This window comes from Pseudochaenichthys georgianus, chromosome 5 (genome assembly GCF_902827115.2).
Source record: "Pseudochaenichthys georgianus chromosome 5, fPseGeo1.2, whole genome shotgun sequence".
NCBI lineage: Eukaryota > Metazoa > Chordata > Actinopteri > Perciformes > Channichthyidae > Pseudochaenichthys > Pseudochaenichthys georgianus.
The window spans coordinates 35,956,980-35,976,702 of NC_047507.1; the positions used below are offsets into that span (position 1 = coordinate 35,956,980).

The 19,723-nt window shown below is 43.4% G+C and overlaps 1 protein-coding gene across 3 annotated transcripts in view; it reads left to right on the top strand.

Moving 5' to 3' along the window:
* The window catches only part of chd6 (chromodomain helicase DNA binding protein 6), a 147,512-nt gene that overhangs the window by 116,195 nt on the left and 11,594 nt on the right, over positions 1 to 19,723 (top strand). For all 3 annotated transcript variants that reach the window (XM_034083223.2, XM_034083224.1, XM_034083226.1), the window contains exons 27-40: positions 406 to 495; positions 910 to 1,013; positions 1,215 to 1,344; positions 4,753 to 4,828; positions 6,747 to 6,804; positions 8,122 to 8,494; positions 9,196 to 9,404; positions 9,794 to 9,891; positions 10,958 to 11,731; positions 12,667 to 12,921; positions 14,083 to 14,392; positions 15,608 to 16,930; positions 17,526 to 17,677; positions 18,472 to 18,735. In XM_034083223.2, the coding sequence (XP_033939114.1) occupies positions 406 to 495; positions 910 to 1,013; positions 1,215 to 1,344; positions 4,753 to 4,828; positions 6,747 to 6,804; positions 8,122 to 8,494; positions 9,196 to 9,404; positions 9,794 to 9,891; positions 10,958 to 11,731; positions 12,667 to 12,921; positions 14,083 to 14,392; positions 15,608 to 16,930; positions 17,526 to 17,677; positions 18,472 to 18,735 (4,216 nt within the window). The remainder of the gene's footprint in view (positions 1 to 405; positions 496 to 909; positions 1,014 to 1,214; positions 1,345 to 4,752; positions 4,829 to 6,746; positions 6,805 to 8,121; positions 8,495 to 9,195; positions 9,405 to 9,793; positions 9,892 to 10,957; positions 11,732 to 12,666; positions 12,922 to 14,082; positions 14,393 to 15,607; positions 16,931 to 17,525; positions 17,678 to 18,471; positions 18,736 to 19,723) is intronic.

Genomic DNA, 19,723 nt, shown 5'->3' on the forward strand with positions numbered 1-19,723 from the left:
AATAATGAAATACATGAAATGTTACTTGTAGAAAGCACATTGAGGTCAGAATGATTATATTATAGGTCTGTATATGTTGATACAAAGCTATCCTGCTGAGGGGGGCTCGTCGTTAGCACGCTCGGAAGGATCCACACCCTGGATATTCTGCACGACCGGTTTTCCGGCTGACGCGTCAAAGTTCAGTTTGGACTTTCAGCGGTCGGCACTTTCTTGATAACAGAATGCTTAGCACTTTCAGATCATGGACTATGTGCAGTCATGTCAATCTGCAGAAATAAGTCCTGTCAGTAGTGACTACTTTTACTTTTAGATTTTCACTAAAATGTCCGCCTTGCTGCACATGATCCCTTACCCCCCTCTCTCTCTCTATCTCTCTCTCTCTCTCGCTCTCTCTCTCTGCAGGGTGCTACTGAGGGTGCGGATGTTGTACTACCTGAAGGTGGAGGTATTGGGTGAAGCTGCCAATCAAGCTCTAGAGGGGATACCTGCCAGGTATGGAGTAGAAACACATCTACTGTGTTTGTTTGTTTGTTTGTTTGTTTGTTTGTTTGTTTGTTTGTTTGCATTACCAGTACATTAAAAGGGGTAAGGAGGCTGACGTAGTGAGACCCTCAGTCAGAATCATTTGCCCTTGAGTGTTTGCTTGTGTCTTCAGTGAGCCTGAGAGTCCTGACAGCAGCGACTGACACTGTGTGTGTGTGTGTGTGTGTGTGTGTGTGTGTGTGTGTGTGTGTGTGTGTGTGTGTGTGTGTGTGTGTGTGTGTGTGTGTGTGTGTGTGTGTGTGTGTGTGTGTGTGTGTGTGTGTGTGTGTGTGTGTGTGTGTGTGTGTGTGTGTGTGTGTGTGTGTGTGTGTGTGTGTGTGTGTGTGTGTGTGTGTGTGTGTGTGTGTGTGTGTGTGTTGACAGTAAACTGGAGGTGTCCCTCCCTGACATCGACTACATAGAGATCCCGGCCTCGTGGTGGGATACAGACGCCGACAAGTCTCTGCTCATTGGAGTCCACAAACACGGTGAGCTGTCACACTGCACCTTGGTATCTATGAGCGTTGGCCTGAGCACGGTCACTTTAGTTCTTACTCTCAGGTTGCTTCACCTTTTAGCAGTGTGTGTGACCCAACACTATCCTTTGCTTACATATGAACCATTGTTGGTGTGCGTGTGAACATGTGTTTCACTGTGTGTTAATGCGGTGTGTGTTTTCCTTTGGACAGGCTACGAGCGGTACAATGCCATGCGTGCTGACCCTGACCTGTGTTTCCTGGAGAGGGTGGGGATGCCCGACGTCACGGCACTGTCTGCTGAACAGGGAGGGGGGGAGGGGCCCGCCGACATGGCTGACAGGTAGAATACACACACACACACACACACACACACACACACACACACACACAGGGTCATACAGTGGGAAAAGCCTTATTTTAGAGCGTTCTGAAAAGCACCTCTGGTTGTCGAAGCTTGACATGACACATCCCTTTTTCATTCATTTTCTTCCCTTTTATGATTTGTTTCACATTTATCTTTGGTGTGCCTTTAGCCGCTTTAGCTATTCTTTTTTTAAATGGTACAAGTTGAAGTGTTTGTTTGAACAGTTCGCAGGAGGCAGCTACTTGCTTTCAAGAAGAACAGGGCAAACAAAGTTAGCGGGAGTGTTTACGTGTTCGGCGTAATGACGTACAACGTCCTCAACAACTTCTGTCGTCCTATTCAGCCACTCGGTAACAACCATCGTTTTTCAGACACGTCAACTCTTCAGAAATCACCAGTGGGGTCACTGCGGATGTATTTAATGTCGTAGAACAAAACGTGATCCGTCTCTTCAATTTGTGTCAAACACAGACCTTATTTCCAGCTATTTTCCAAAATGCTATGGAGAGATCCCATTGGCTCTGAGACGAGGGAACCGGTAGTGGTAAAATGCTAACTCACTTCTGGGTTTTAGGACTCGTCACTGCACCACTATATAGAGTTATGCAGGAATGAGTCTTTGAACCCTGACATTAGTTAGCATTTGAGCCATTCTGGGTTCCCTCATGCGGAAGTCAACAGCTAACTAATCATTATTTAACACACGTAAGCACAAGCTTAAAGGTGTGGTAGGTAAGTTTGAGAAACCGGCTCGAGATACACTTGTTGTTATATTCCATGGAATGCTCTGAACATCCGATAGCAATGAATATCTGAAGTGCTTTGACAACAAATCCATTAAAAAAAGTCATCTGTGGAAGCTGTAGTGCTGTAAAAAGCACGACCAATCATCTGCCTCGGCCCGGCTAAAGTAACTGGATGGCCTACCTGCCTGTCAGCCTTCCATCTGTGCACAAACTTATCTCATGCCCTCATTGGTCATGTGCGCGTTCGTGTGTGTTGGAGGAGGGGCTCTGTGAGGAAGTGGCGGATTTGTTTCCAGTTGTGTATTTTCAAATTCTAGCGCACTCGAGCTGGTTCCTCCAAAATTACCTACCCCACCTTTAAGAGATATTTGCGTTTTGTTCTATGACACACATATATATCACTAAATACCCCACTGGTGAATGTCTGAATTGTCTGTGTGTCAATAGAAGATCAGTTCAACAGGTGTCTCAATGAGGCTACAAAACAGCATCACGCTAACATTAGCCGCCTTTAGTTTAGCGGTGGTGACATGAGGTCATCTGAGCGAGCTGTAGTTCCTTTGCAGCCTTACACCAGCCTTTTCCTTTGCTTCTTACCAAGACATCATAAAAGCGGTGTTAATATGTGGAGATTATCCTGCTGAACAAAACCTGTTAAGTATCATAAACATGTGTTTGCCACAGATATTGTTATTCTCTGCAATATTCCGAAATCTAATGGAAAAATCCCATTGGCCTTTTGCCAACGGATCAAAATGCTTTCGTCAGGGTCTAAAGTAGAGACAGGTGCAGGAGGGACAGGTGCAGGAGGGACACACACGCACGTCCATAAATCAGCTTGCTGCAGCCCCCATCAGGAGCCTCTGCTCCCTCCTTCCTCGCTCTCTGCCTCCTTTACTCCCGGTAGGAGCCATCACAGCAGGAGGTTGCCAACTCTGGTGTGAGAAACACACGGTGCCACCTCTGTTGTGTGTTCTCTCAGCAGCAGAGCCATCACTGCTGCGTCACATGCTGAGTGTGAAGAACAATGTTATAAACACATAGGACGATGTGCTAAGGGTGACATTAGCGTAACAATCATTTCAACCAGATCAGTGACAAACATATGAATGGGGAAAGAGAGACATTTATATAGCTGACAGACACAGCTGCACATTCCGTAAAGTGTTAGATTTGTTGCAAAACTCTGAAAGATGTATAAAGTCATTTCTCTGGCAGTTTCACTTCACTTTGAAGTGTTCTAAGTAGAAGCTATTCTGACAAAAGCCTGAGAGTGATAATTGACAGAGAGAGTTGACCGAGAGGGAAGCGTAGACTTAGCGTGGGAAAAGTATTTCCCAGAGTTGAGAAGAGGAGGCACGTGTTGAGCTTTGATCGTCTTCCTGAAGATTCATCGTCCGCTTTATTACCTGTTGAACCTGAAGCTGCTCCCCGCTGAGCCGCTGTGCTGCAGGAGCATCTGCTGGGTCAGAATGCTAACGCAGCAGGCGGCCAACAGGGCGGGGAAATGAAAACATTACCAGGATGCGTCTATAAACCGTCAATATGCTCAAACTGCATGAAAGGTCCAGGTGCTGCCTCAGGAATGGCCGCAGTGTCTGGACAACAAGTTTGCTATTTATGGATCTTAACAATTCTGGACTGGACTTCAACTTGTAAAGTTGTTATGGAGGATTGCTCGCTTGAGTTGCAGAGGGACTTTTATTTAACTTTGTCATTAAATAAATGACAAAAATACAGATAGTGTGTATTATTATAAAGTGTGTAAATATCCAAAATACAACAAAAAAGTAGTTGCACATAATTCATCCCACCTGGTTTACAATATACTGTATGTAGTGTTTCACAACATGTTGTATTTACAGTATATAGTATTGTATTATATAGTTGAACTATATATTGTTTTGTTTATGTTAACTTCCAGGTTGCATTATTCAGATCTGCGTGAGCTTACATTTTTATTTGAAATAATGAATATGTGAAAAATGTCTCAAGTGTCCAAGTGATTTAACATATTTTAAATCAATCCTAAAAGTTAGTTTTTTCCACACTTTAGCTCTCTATTAAATGTTGATAAACATATGAAACACATATTCAATGATTATACAATGTATAATCATTGAGTTTAATCATTTAAATCTGTGTGCACGTTTATATTAGCAAAGACAGACATGGCTTTGTATTATGTATCTAAACTCTCTCAGAGTCTCTCACTCACACGTTGCTGTGATCAACACTCGATGAAACAGGAAGTCGTTTTATTTCCCTGCTGTTTATTCTTTAACTCCTACACACTGCCTCAGCCACAGGGTGATGTGCGTCCTGTCAAACCTTTGACCCCTTTCTTTTAGTTTGTTTTGGTGCCTCAGGAATTCTTCTTCTGTGGTGCTTTTAACTCATAACAGTTTCATAGTCACATGTTTTCTTTACTGCAGGTCATATTCTGACAGGACTGTGTTGCATCTCTCTCTGCATCATGGTAGCTTCTTCTCCAGTCGTCTCATGTTTTCTGACACTCACCGTGTGTGTTCTCTAATCCTTTTAGTTCCACCCTTGCAAGTGTTGTCCTTACAAGACATTGCTCAGTAGGACATAGTCTGAGGTATTAAAGGTTATTTTCTGTCATTTCTTGTGTCAGCGTGTGCAAAGCAGAGGAGGTGAAAGACGAGGCGGAGAGCAAAGCTGATGGAGAGGACAGAGACGAGAGCAGCAAGGTGAGGAGAATCTCTCCTGAGAGTTTGAACAGATCTCTCTTTTGGCGCGTTTCCACTTATGGCCTCGCTCGGTTTGGTTAGGCCTTATTAGGCCCGGCTCACTTTAATTCTGCGCTTCCATTACAGTTTAGGAACTGGGGTAGTTACTATAGTAACGCAGTGTAGGCGGAGCCTTGACGTCATCTTCAATGAGAGCCCCAGAAAAACAACACAGCCGTTAGCTCTTAGCACTCGGAGCTCACAGCTCCTCATATCTGTTCAGAAACTAGACAGAAGTTAAGTACAAACCACAGTCTGTGTGTCATGGCGAATACAGTCGCTGGTTTATTTATGTCTGTATAGGCCGTTGTTGTGAGTGTGGACGGTCGGAGCATAACGTTAGCTTAGCCAAGCTCCATTTAGAAAACACGCATTTTAAAAGGGTGTTTCGCCTGCCGTCTGTCTGCAGACTAGTCGAAGCATTAATTCATGGTTTTTACTAACCGGTATCAGTATGTTGTTACTTCGGCATCATTTTGAAACATGTATTACAATTAAATCACGGTCAAATATGTTCATCTTGTTGTAGTTGTAGCCCCCTTGCCAGCGATTCTCTCAAGTTTAGCATACTCAGCCCGACTCAGCCTGGTTGTTCCTGGCCCTAGAACCACGATTTTATGGGGCCAGAAAAACTGTGAATTAGGACCCGCTAGCCGGTACTAGGCCAAGTGGAAACGCAACCAAAAACGGGCCCCGCACGGCTCGGCGCGCTTAAAGGGAGCTACCCGCTGCAGTGGAAACGCGCCATGAGTCTTCTCCCTTTCTTCCTGAGATGCAGTTCATTTAGTTATGGACACATTATTTACCTCCGCGTAGGCCCTTGAGATAACACATCTAAATGTTTGGGTGATAAAGTTTCCACTGGGAAAACATTTTTTAAATTGTATTTCCTTCCAAGTTGCTGCCCTCTGGGTACTGTACAACATAATTGTGAAGAGTTAATGATGCATTTTAATACCTATGTAACAACACTTCCAAAACCAGATCAGATAATGTTGTCATATCATTTTTATCTACAACTTTGTATTCCTAATGTGCTGTTAAATGTAAACTTCATAGTGACAACATAGCTTTCAGGTAACTGAGCTACTTTTAATGCAATGCTCCATGGAAATGGAATGTGCAGCTTTATATCAAATATAAAACACAGCTATTTAATGTATGGTTATAAATGTAATCCTAAACTTGTACATATGTTTTGTAGTTAAAGAAGAATATTATTTGAATTGTGTATCAATCAATTTAATTTGCAAATGTAAGCTGTACAAAGTCAGGTAATGGTACAAAGACAATATAAGTTAGCCTCCTTTTGTTTTAATAGTATTAATATTAAAATAGTTGTTGTGTTTGTGGAGAGAAAGGTAGGACTGGCCCGTAAGTAACTGAATACCATTGTCTTAATGACGTCAACATATATCATTATTGTATGTTTGTTTACTTCTGTAACATAATGACATCACTACGGAACACTCATGCTTCTATTGGCTAGCGCTTCAACACATTGTGAGTGATAGGCTAAGGGGCGGGACATCTTTAAGCGGATGACCAATCACAACACAGCTAACCAATCAGAGCAGACTGGGCTCTGGTTTGAGACAGAGGGTGAAAAGAGGTGCTGCAGCACAGGCAGTGTGAGAAGAGCTTTTTGAACATGAAAGCATGGAGACGTGTCCCAGGAGAGACACGACATACTGATATACACCTGAAAATGAGGATAATATGTCGTCTTGAAGAAAATACTTGTATTGAAATGCGTTTGAACCGTCGTGCCCAATCATAACCCAAAATGATAAACAAAATCCTTCTGAAATAAATAATAAGTCATCGTAAAGTCCTGTATATTTCTCTTCAGTCAAATCTTTGTGTGTTCCTTTCACAGGGAGAGGAGACGTGCTCCAGCACCGACACCTCAGACAAGCCTGACAGCACCGGGCCAGGTGAGACTGTTACCCACATACACATACAGTGCAGTCTGTACACTGTGTGCTGCCACAGGGAGAGACAGCTCAATAAGAAGTTACAGTCGGTACATAACAGCATGCTGGCCCCGCTGCAAACTGAAGGGGACACACAGCAGTGTTTGCTGTCGGGCAAAGAAACAATCTGCCTGAGGAAACCGTCTGCTGAATCTGTGCCTTCTTTCAAATCCTTCTTAACACATACCTTTAGAGGAGAGCCTTTCCTGATCGAACTTGTGTTTTGAATTTATTTTCCTTTTACAAACGGCTGTCTATTGCTAGTCGTATTTTTTTCCACATTATATTGATTTATTTTACACCTAATGTCTTAACCATAATCATGTATGAATTATTTATTAATAATATCTCTCTAGTAATAAAGTTAATAAATATTGGCATGTTCGTTTCCAACACATATATGTAAATTGATGCCAACAAGACATCTGTATAATGTGTTGTATTTATATTCTTAAAGGCACTTTTATATCATTTCAAGTAGTCATTTTTTTTTTTTCTGTGATGATTAAGACATCTCTTTAGACGCTATGATATCATTTCTCTCTGGGTTCCATTTCACCTATTCAGTTCAACACCTATCATATCTAAACCCATTTCACCTCTCACCTAAAGTCTTCATTTCAGAGAGCGCAATCACATTTAATGAACATCTAAATGTTTAATAGCACTCTGTGGAACATGACATCCACACTTAGATACTAATACCTTGTTACCAATTATTCTGGTCAGAACCGGGGACATAACAGATAAAGTACAATTGTAAAAAATCATCTTTCCATTTTGTCTGTATGTAGTTTAAGGCAGAATATGTATGGGAACACATATTTAAAGATGCACCAATTGTTTTATCTGGATTTGCGTTTAATAAAGTTGAACCTTTCACAACTCATCTTAGCAAGTAAAGTAGGCATTTTTTGTGATGGTCGAAAGAGTGAAATACCCGTAAGAATAAAAAAAAAAATGGCATCCTTGTTCTAAATAGCTATTTCCCTAGTGAAATGATACATTTGCTAAATGTAGTAACAAAAAGGATACTTGATCAGGATCAAATGTCCATCCCTTATTCCCTCCACAGACTCCCAGAAGATGAAAAACCTAAATATTATTACGGTAATGAAACACGGGTGTTTATTAGTTCCTGTATCATAAACATAATGATATCCAGACATCCTTTAGGAGGTATTAATCTTCTTTTTTTTCAAACGTTATACAGTGCTAACTATTTGATCAAATTGTCCGTTCCTTACTCTGATAAATAGCACGTCATTCTCTTAACAGACTCCCACATGTCTGGTGACTTATGCGCCCACGATGCTACACTGGTTACCACGACGACGACAGCCGGGACAGGGACGGGGGTGGCGTCCCTCCACGTGGTCCAGGCGCGGCCCCTGTGGCCCACCGGCCCCTCGCTGACGGCCCGCCTGCGCCGCCTCATCACGGCCTTCCAGCGCTTCACGCTGCGCCGCGAGCCAATGCTCCGGCACGAGTTCATGCTGCACGACGGCCTCGTTGGCATGGCGATGGGAGCCGGCGGCGCTCACGGTCACCACGCCGGGGGCCCACTGGCGTGGCAGCTGGGGGAGGAGCTGAGGCGCTGCTCCGTGGTCGCCACGGAACCGGACCCCCTGTTCCTGGAGTGGCAGAGAAGGTAAGCATGTGGGAAATTCAGAGAAAAGATAAAGTGATAAATCCTAATAATATAAGTATTCATGTACAGCAACTTTAAAGATAAATATGCGATAAGAATGACTTTATTCTCATTTCAGAAACTTTTGAATATGCATTTCTGTGGGCTTGGAAAATAAGAGACAAGGTCATATGATCAATGACAAACTATCAGTTTAAGCTTATAGCAACTTTTAACATCGATATTGGTTCCTTCTAAGGCAGGGTCGAGTTATTGTTGATGGCACATTTCATAACTAGTATGTTGTAAAGAAAGTTGATGTTCTGAAACGTATGGAGGTCTGTTTCACACAGTTATTAATTGTTTGCACTTTTCAAAGACTTACATTTACAACTTTAGAATATAAATATTACTTTTACCAGTTCTCCACCTTTCTCAATTTATATTACCAATGTTTCCGATTCTTAACTTCTTAACGCAAACTTTTTGGAAACTTTTTTAACACTTTTTTTATTGGAAGAGGCCTACACACACACTTTAGATTGCATTATTCAAGGTATTTCCACTTCATGACGTTCTTTGTGTCACTCATATTGATGAACTGTGCTTCCTTCTTCTTTAAGCATCATAATAAAAGCATTAGAATGTCCCCCATTCTTTACGTTACTCATGAATATGATAACTGAAACATTATATCCTCATCTTCCTCCCTCTTGTTTCAGGTGGACTCGTCGGGAACAGGCAGATTTTTACCGCACGGTGTCCTCCTTCGGGGTGGTGTACGACCCGGAGAGGAAGGCCTTTGACTGGTCCCAGTTCAGAGCGCTGGCCCGGCTGGAGAGGAAGACGGACGAGAGTCTGGAGAGATACTTCAACTCCTTCGTTAACATGTGCAGGGCGGCCTGCAAGCTGCCTGCCAGGAAGGAAGAAGGTAAACGTGCTGTTATTACATTATGGTGCGGTCTGACAGAAACATCAGAGCTGCACTAAATCTAAAAAACCTGGATGTGGTCATTTTATTAATTCAATTGAATTCATGTTATTGACCAACAGCTTAAGAATACAAGTACAACACATACAACATATAGGAGCGATGTTAAGTCAGACATCCAGGCAAGTGTTTGTGGTTGTCGCTGCCCACCTCATGTCCCTCCTCTGGGAACTTTACTGACCCCTGCTGGTGGGAGGACTGTTTTTAGATTTTCCTTTTCAAGTTTGCCATTTAGTTTTTGAATCGAGTTAGTTTTAAACATTTCTTATTTTATCTTGAATTAAAATAAAGATCAGACCTCCCTCCCCTCTCCCACTCTGTCCCTGCAGGTCTGGTGGACCCCGCGGTGCTGGTGGAACCTCTGACGGAGGAGCGAGCGGCGCGGACCCTGTACCGCATCGAGCTGCTGCGCAAGATCAGAGAGCAGGTGAGCTGTGGAAACAAGGTGCATCGCTTAGACCAAATGTCATTGATGCAACTCGTGCTTATTGTTCAAAGACATTCCTCTCAAAACTGTTTTTCTTTTTGTAAACTTCTATTTGGGGTTTTTTGTCTTCTGAGAATATCTAACATTTGATTGATTTGTATCGGTACTGGCTAACGGAAGTATTATGATGAAAGACAACAATACATGTATCCAGAAACTTCCAATAGACTCATAGCATGACTCACAGAAACCCCTCAGGCTGAAGGCTCTGATGACGCACAGCTGACATGTTGCATCCTGTTTGCATCACCAAAAGCACGATGGGAGCTTTCGTGGCAGTGCTCTAAAAAGGTTCACCTTACAAGCAAACTAATTAAGTAAAATAATACGAAGGTTATTAGATTTTTAGGTATTTAATATTCAGATATTTGCTCTGGGTTAAAAACAAAAACAATTCTATAACAAAGCTTGTGAGCAAGCTGTCCCTCTCATAATACGATACGATATACTTTAGTGTCTCATTTGTTCTCCGCCCAGCAGTTCCACAAACATTTACGTATATAAACATTTTGTATCGTATTGATTCAACTCAATTTAAGCTAGCAGCATCAAAGATGTTTCTTTACTTGGCTTACGTAGGACACAAGAAAGTGTGTGAGTGTGTGTGTGCTAGGTGTATCTTCTGAGGAAAGACAAACAACACACACTGCCTGTTGCTATGCCGCTCAGTGGGCTGCTCGTCATGGTTCCATTTCAAGCTTCAAAGCTGTATTTATCATCTGAATTCTGGGATCATATTTACATGTTCTGAAAGTCATTGTTTTTATTTATAATCAGATGCGAATCCCTGCCTCGGACCCTGCCATGTTACTATCAGCTGTCCATCATTGTTTCAGGGAGACTTAGGGAGGGACGCGTGAGAGTAAACAGTGATCGCTGAGGTCGACCCCCGTCTTTAAAGCTTTAAAAATGTATTTGTGGTCTGAAAATGGCGATAAACGTTACATATACCAAAGGCCATGACCAAAACGTGAGTTTTTACATAAATCCACGATGTTACCCTCAGGTTCTCCGTCACCCGCTGCTCTCCGCCCGCCTCCAGCTGTGCCGCCCCTCCCTCTACCTCCCAGTGTGGTGGGAGTCGGGCAAACATGACCGCGACCTCCTGATCGGGGCGGCGCGCCACGGCCTGAGCCGCACCGACTTCTACATCCTGAACGACCCCCAGCTGAGCTTCCTGGAGGCCCACAGGAACTACGTCAGGGGCCACCCCTCCCACCTCCACCCTCAGAGCCACCACTACCCTCACCATCCCGGCATGGTGACACACCCGGGCATCTCCTCTTCCTCCACCTCGTCTCACCCGCAGCTGCCTCATCCTCACTGCTGCCTGTATGAGTCCCCTCAGCCCCCCGAGTACCCCCACCAGTCCTCTCACCACCACCACCATCATCACCACCACCATCACCCTGTGCCTCCTTCGTCTTCCTCTCACCTCCACCCTCTACCGTTGGACGCCCACAACTCCTCCTCACCTAGTCTGGGAATAGTTCCTGGATCGCGGGGGGACTTCCTGGACTGTCCTCCCCTGGATGAGACTCTGGAGCTGGGCTCTCTGCAGCATGAGGCCGACGCTCTGCACGGAGGGAAGGCCTCCAAAGACGCCCTCAACGGATTCCCATTCAACTCCGCAGCTGGAGGGCAGAGCATGCTCAACTCGTACGGGGTCGGGGGGGCAGACCTGGACTCCAAACTGAGGAGCGACGTGCTCGTGGGGGAGCAGGGGTCCTCGGAGGAGACGGGGCTGATGGCTCCATCCGTGGAGCTCGATCAGTTACAGGTACGCACTTTGCTTTACATCGATATTCTTATGTTCACTATTTTATTTTCAACTGTCCTTAGATGATATAAATTAAAGACCTACATTTAAAGGGGTCCTACTTCGCTTGTTTTGGGTTTCCCCTTATTGTGTATAGAGGTTTTTTGTGCATGTATAAATGGTCTTCATACTATAGGCAAAGATCCCTGTGTTCCCTCCAATGGGACTTTCTCTCCCACCCTGTGCCTCCATTGGACTCCTTTGTTCACTTCCGTAACATCGTGACATCACTATGTAACACGCTTCTATTGGCTCGCGCTCCACACATTGTATGTGATAGGCTAAGGGGGGACATTTCCGACAAATCTCTTAGCGGTTGACCAATCACAACAGAGCCGGCCAGCTAACCAATCAGAGCAGACTGGACTCTGCTTTCAGACAGAGGGTGAAAAGAGGTGCTGCAGCACAGGCAGTGTGAGAATAACAAAGAGCTTTCTGAACATGGAAGCAAGGAGGCAGACATATCACAGGAGAGGAACAATAGGGCTCCTTTAAGATGATAGATTACATTGGGGACCGATCCTTTACAAACCCATCAAGAGTTGTTCCTAACATATCTCGCATGGCAAAATAGTTTCTCAAACCAAGGTCAAATATCAGAGGGGTCTTAACCCAACCATTTGTGTAATATGTTATAGCTTGCTGTCAGGAATGAGTCTAATCCCAGAACAAGAAGAAGTGGACATTGAGGTATATCTATCGCAACCCTTTTGTTTTGAACCGACCTCTACAACTTTTGGCAACACCACATGAGATAACTATAAGTACAACAGCTGTTCAATTTGGATTCAATAAACCTGGATATTCAAATACAAATTCCCCTTATTTGTTAAGTCTGCAAAATACGAGACAATTGTATTTATAATAATTAGCATGTATCACCTTCCCCCCTTCAGGCTCCCTGGGATGGTACAGACCACTCCAGTCCCGCTCACCACATGTTCAACGAGTCCGATCCCATCCTGGGTCCCTCCACTCTGGAGCCCGGCTTCCTGGAGGAGGACGACGAGGAGGCTCAGGGGGGAGACAGAGGAGGGGAGGAAGGGGGGACTCTGGAGGAATGTCTGGGCCTCCCACCCTCATCCTCTCCCTCCCACCCCTCCGCAGGAGACTCTGTGGAGCCGCTGTCCTCCAGTTACATGCTCTTCAAGGTGGGTTTTTGCATCATGTGCCATCAGGGGAACATTAGTGACTGGCAGAGTTAGTCCTTTAAAATATGAAAACAGTATGTTTAGTAAGTGGTGCATACGATAGACGCCAAACTATAAACATACTTTTATAGGATTGTATTGAAAAGAGTAAGGTAGAAAGAAAAAACAACTACTCGAAACTAGAAAGTGTAGCTAAACGTAGAAGAAAGTTCAGGCAGATGTTGCGGGTCATATTGGCATAAAGCCCCCACTTCAATGGTCAGGGCTGAGACTGGTGCGGGAGAACAATAGTCAATATTTGAATGGCATTTAATTATTTGTTTTGGTGTGCGAATAAATTAGACGTCTATTTTTTATAAATTGTGTAGCAGGGGATTTTTTAAAATGTTTTATTGATGTGAAAAAACACCAACAATTAAAAGAAGAACACAGTAAACAAGGACTGGACAGGTCATTTGAATACAAATATTTATGTATATATTTATTTTGTCGCAAATCACATAATTGAAAATACATGCACTTAAGTCAAACTAAAGTCTTTAAAGATATGAATACAACTTTATTTGTTTTTAATTGATTAACCTTTTGAAACTGGTATTTTTTTTAGTACAAGTACATTAAATAATCTTAATTAATCATCAGAATACTTTTTTATCGCAGGTAAAATTGTTTTTGTGACAGTTTCTCTAGATAAGAATTACATTAATAATAATAATTTGAAAAACAACAGTTTTTTCATTTAAGAATACAGTACAAAATAAATAATAATAAATAAAGAATAATAATATTAATAATTCCTTACATTTATTATAGCGCTTTTCCAGATGCTCAAAGCGCTTTACAAATACACATTACACATATCATCGTACATGCAATGGTCACTGTGGACAATACCCAAGGAGGAAGTTCAGGTGAAGTGTCTTGCCCAAGGACACACCGGCTTTACAGACGCAGCAGCGGACACAGAAGACACATTATATATAAGAATGTGCAATTAGAAGATAAAACTAAATGGTTTTTTAAAGAAACATAAGAACTGTGCTAATATAACATGTGCTAATTGTACTATAACATATCAAATGAATTACAATATTTGATCTGATGTAATTGTGAGTCTAAGAATCCAGTAAATCTCATTTTGACAATTTGTTCTGTTTTCAGGACATTGGTGTGAGCGAGGAACCCAGCGCAGATCAGACCGATCTGTCAGCGAGTCCCCCCCCTCCCTACGTCCCGCCTCCTCCCCTCTCTCTGTCTGACATCACTGCTCCTCATGATAGGCTGGGACACTCTGATGTCACTGCTAGCCTGACCAATCCTGTGGATGAGGAGGCAGGAGGACAGGAAGCGGGCGCCGGGTTCGAGTTTGAGGACAAGGAAGAAGAAGAAGTGGAAGACTTGTCGGGGGTGCAGAACTTGGGGAAGCAAGGAGATCAGAGCCTGGGAAGAGAGGAGTGTGATCCAGAGCAAGGTATGTCTAAAATAAGTGTTAACTATATATCCCAAAACTAATTAATTGTACACCAGTGGCCAACAGACACACATGTCTGTTTCCTTAAAAGTGTCGGTTAAGTGTCATTATCCTTCCTAAAGCATATGACATAAAAAAACTCTGAATTTGTTGACACTCAAAATAAGCAATATTGAAAGATAGCAATATCCTCAGAAATATTATACATATAAAAAAGGGCCTACATAAAAGCCAAAAAAAAACAATGACAAAATGTTTTGGTAAATAATCATCTGGAGTGGAGTGCACCAGCTGGGCGTAAAAAAGTAGGTCTTAACTCTAATGTCAGGCTTAGCTACGTCGACTTAGTGATTCAAATGTACACCGAGTGCACCCAGCTTGACTAGTCACGGTCGTAGCTGCGCCTAGTCTAAAGATGCGCGTCCACGTCGATACACGCGAAACAGTTATTGTTGCCAAGCAACACACGTCTACATAATATTCTCCATTCAAAGCAGCCCGTTAGCGTAAAATCTGAGCGCAATCAGCACCTGCAAGGTTGGGGAGGGCGCAGCATTTCTGTCTGATCCGTGCTGCAGTTGAGGGGAGATCTCCTCGATTCATTCTAAAAGAGCTTGTGTGCCGAAACGAAACCTCTCTGTCAGCTCACTGTCCGAATAGATGTCCAGTGGGTTTGTTTGATCACGGACGACTCTCTCTTGGCTTAATGCCCTTTCGTTGTTAAACCTGTAAACAAGACGCGCTGCCATCGCTATTTACCTTCTTGCCTGTTTTACGTTACTATGGATACTAGTCTGTCTTTCTGATTTACGCCTGCTCCATACTAGGCGTAAAAGTTACACCCGGGTGCAACGCATACAGGGCTTAAGTCTAACTGGTGCACTAGTCATAACTTTAGTTTGGTTTTAACTTTCGGTTCTACGTCAGATGTAGAGTTACGCCCAGTCTTACGCCCATCTGGTGCACTCCACTCCAGGATTAGGGTGTATAACATTTAGATTTTACTGTAATGCAGCCTTTAAAAGCAGTAAAAAACAACATTTACAATATTTAAATATCTAAGTTCTAAGACGATATCTAGTCTCACATCAGGATATTGATATTTAGCCGAGCCCTTCATTAAACTAAACTCTCAACAGTAGATACACTATGTATCCAAGACACATCTTAATATTTTCAGGCAATACTAAAAATCGTGATGGTTTGTCCTCACAGATGCAGACCAAAGTTTGGGAGGCTCGAATTCGCCCATGGATGTAGCACAAATGGACGGAATAGGGCCGGACCCTAGCCTTGGGGAACAAGATGAACAAAACCCTCATGAGAATCATAAAGAGGGGTTACCACATTATCTGGGGAAGCTGGAAGAGCAGGGTAGCCTGGCGTGTCCCGAGTCGATTGAAGAGCCCGGAGAGGAAGTGGACGGGTTCATTTTGTACCAGGCGGTGGAGGAAGAGACCATGGAGAACTCTCTGGACACTGACACCTTGATGGGGAGCGCTACGGGACAAGAGGAGGGTCCGGTGGAGTGCACCAACCTGGCGGATCAGGTGGATGAGATCTCTGAAGGGCATCACGTTTCTCTTATGGACGAAACACCAATGAAAGACGTCAAACCCAACAAGATGGTGCTGCAGAGCATTTACTCTGAATACGCACCACCTTCCTGCCCTGATGCTTCTGTCTCGACTCCTAATGGAACATTAACGCCCAATGACACCAGTACAAAAAGTTCTGGAGTAAAAACTGATCAGGAAGACTACAGAGTTGAACATCTGAACTTGCCAGATGGCGGCAGAAATCAGGACAGCAAAGTCAATCTCCTGGAGCAGAATGAAATGGCTCTACCTTCAAACAGCATTGAAACAAAGCCATCTGATCTGAAGTTCTACAGAGGTGCTGAGAAGAAACCACAGCCACAAGAGCTGCCGGTTAAGTTAGAGGAAACAAAGACAGAAGCTTTGGACGTTTACCCCGACAGCTCTGAGCTCAAACACGGACGATTCCTTCCCTACCGTGTAAAGTCAGAGAACTCGGTGACCAAAGCCGAGCAGTTAGACTATCCGGTCAAACCAGAGACTCCGGAGACCAAACCTGAAGATCTCAGCCTGTCAATGAAGACCGTAGACCGGAAACCAGAAGTTCTCCAGTTTGCAGCGTACTCTGAAATCAAACCTGAAGCCAAACCAATGGCTTATTGTTTTGCCACTTATCCAGATGGAGTTAAGACTGAGACGGAGCCGGAGGACTTGAGTACGACAGCCTTTGTGGACAGGTCTGCCATCAAGCCTGAAGCCAAGTCAGAAGGTCTGGAGTTCACCAACTACCCAGACAGCTCGGAGATGAAACCAGAGGCGAAGCCGGAGGACCTGGCCTTCTCATCTTTACCGGAGATTAAAGCTGAGACCAAGCAGGAGCTGCTGGAGGCCGACAGCACCGTCCTCACCCCCAAGCTGGAGCAGGGGGACGGGCTGGGGGACGCCCCGGAGAGTCTGGGGGGCAGAGGCCCAGTGAAGGAGGAGAGGCCGAGTACACCAGGTGAGGAGTCAGAGTTTTAGAAAGAGATCATTGTTTAAGGAGGATGATAAAGAGTAGAACATGGCGGCCTACTGCTCCTAATACTAGGATAGGTCAAAGGCAGAGACTCCTTTGCACTTTCATCTGCGTACTTGTACATGTGTGTGGCGATTAAAGAGGATTGCATATGAATCCTCCGTTACCAATTTTGTTTCCATTAATCATGATCTAATTATTAATGTATGAATTGATGTATCATCAATTATCTTATTAACTCTATACATTTACTATAACATGACAAAGTGTTAACAGAGACCAACTGATCTCTTCTATTTATCGTACACATTTCTCAGGAAGCATTTTTATTAAGAAACATGTAAAAGTTCAAATGTGAGATAAAGCCAGCCTATGTTTAGTAATATCTCCTTTGAGAATGGCCTGAAATTATAAATAACAATGGTCAAATGAATTTTCTATTGATTGTACTCGACTTATTCAAAGACCCACATGATGCTGTTGTATTAATCCTTGCCTTCTGGTTGTCAGGAAATGACATTGAGATGCTTCTAGAAGCCAGGCGTGTTGTTGAGCTGTGACATGTCCCCCTCTCCCTCAGTGCCCCTGGTGGAGTGCTATGGAGGCAGCCCCAGGTTTGCGGCTCCTATTTCTGTGTGTGAGATTCCCGACAGCCTCCACGACAGCCGGGAGCCGACCATCGCTCAGCTGCTGCAGGAGAAAGCTCTCTACTCGTTCTCTGAGTGGCCCAAGGTACCCAATTGTGTCCAACATATTTAGGAAATGCAATACTTTGAAATGAGCTTATTTTTCTTTTTAAATGCACCTTTGTTCATTATAGTAGGCCAGTATCTGTAAGGGTTTCTTTAAGGTTATTCCCCCTAATATTGTATCACCATGAACCTAAAGGTTATTTTTTCTGTTGTAAGAAGGCAACATTTTGACTTGACCACATTTTTACACATTCAGAAATCAAGTGGTGATGCCTGAAATAAGATATGTGGTTAACATGAGCTTAAGAGATGTTCACGTTTTGTTCTACGACAAAATATGAGTCAGTAAATACCCCACTAGGGAATGTCTGAAGCTTGTGTCATAACAATTGCGGTTGAAAACAAGTGACCTAACGAGACTACAATTGATCAGACCGAACATTAGCCGCCTTTAGCTTAGCGGTGGTGACGTGAAATCATGTTTTTTTACAAGCCCACGTTAGCATTTTAGTTCTGGCAATTGCATTTACGTTCATCATAAGGTGGTGTTAATGTGTCGAGATTATAAAGAGATCAAATATAGTAGACATTTCAAATCAGCTGTTTTGGATCCATGTAATTACATTTTTGTTCGCCTATTATTATCTTTCAATCCAATTTCCAGCTATTTTATATTATCGAAAAAGATAAATAATGATATAAGGAAACTCTATTAATGCGTCTCCCAGTGGTTTTAGTGGAACGTTGATACATTTCCTTTAATTGTGTTGAGTAAAACAAAAAAACGTATAGCCATCTTGACCAATGCCTATGCTGTTGTGTGGCCCCCTGTAGGACCGGGTGATCATCAACCGCCTGGACAGCATCTGCCACGCCATCCTGAAGGGCAAGTGGCCTTCGTCCATTGAGCAGTACGACTCCCCCGGCTCCATGGTGGCCAACTCCTGCCTGGCCACCAGCATCGCCCAGCACCACCAGCGAGCCAGCTTCCTCACCACCACCACCGCCTCCAGCTGCGTCCCCAGCCAGGCCAGGGGTCAGCAGACCAGCGCCGGGCTGGGCTTCTCCCTCCCTCCCCCCCTCACAAGGCTGCCTAAGGTGAGAACATCCCTGGGAAACACTGACTGTATGAAACTAACTCTCTGCTGTACATATCTATGCATTTGTCATCCGTCAACATGTATCTCCACCCAGGGGCGCCGTAAGGGGGTGAAAAGTTAGGACGATGCTAAGGGCCCGTGACTGACAGGGGCCCCAAAAATTGTAGAACATTAAGAAAAAATGTTTATGTAACCTTTCATCAATCATCAATAATTAACGAAACTTACGATTAATTTCACTTTTTTTGTTCGAAAAGTTAATTATCCAAAGCCTCTGTACACCCCCCTCTAATTGCATGTAATGGTTTGGTCCTGCCTCCAAACGCTGTGCAGCACCGCATTTTCTAGCAGAGTGAGAGCATGTGAGGAGGGATGTCTCAACGACTAACAAAGTCAGGCTTTCAAAAAAGAAAAGAAAGGAGAGAAAGACAAGAGAGAGCGACAGTATGTCACCCAGTTTTGCTCTGATTTAGCACCACCATCAGGCCTTTTCATTTCCATTTCCGTTTTGTTGTCCATTTACACTTTAATACCCGCTTATTTTGTAGTTGGTATGTATATTTAATTAGAACATCTGCTGCTTATGTTATTTTTGTTGTGATAGCATTTTATAAATTATAATATTGGTGTTAATGTTCACTTTATTTTAATTTAAGAAGTCATGTGTGTTTAAGTTATATTTATTTTGATTTTTGAATGTTCCATTCAAAAATGTTATTAAAAAGGCATGTACACCATAAAAGATGGCTATTGAGATCTATTGTCAGGAATGTTAGTGTTATATCAAATAGTGAATTGTACTGCAGCAGAATATTGCACGTCTGCACAGTGTTATATTTTCACCGCTCAGTGTCAGTAAATATTGTGCAGTTAGTATTGGACTACAAGATAGATGCAAGCCTGTACAGGTAGAGTTATTTAAAGCATACATGAGTCGGTTGGGTTCTGGAGGTGTGGTTACAGCATTGTGCTTGGTTGGCGTGGCC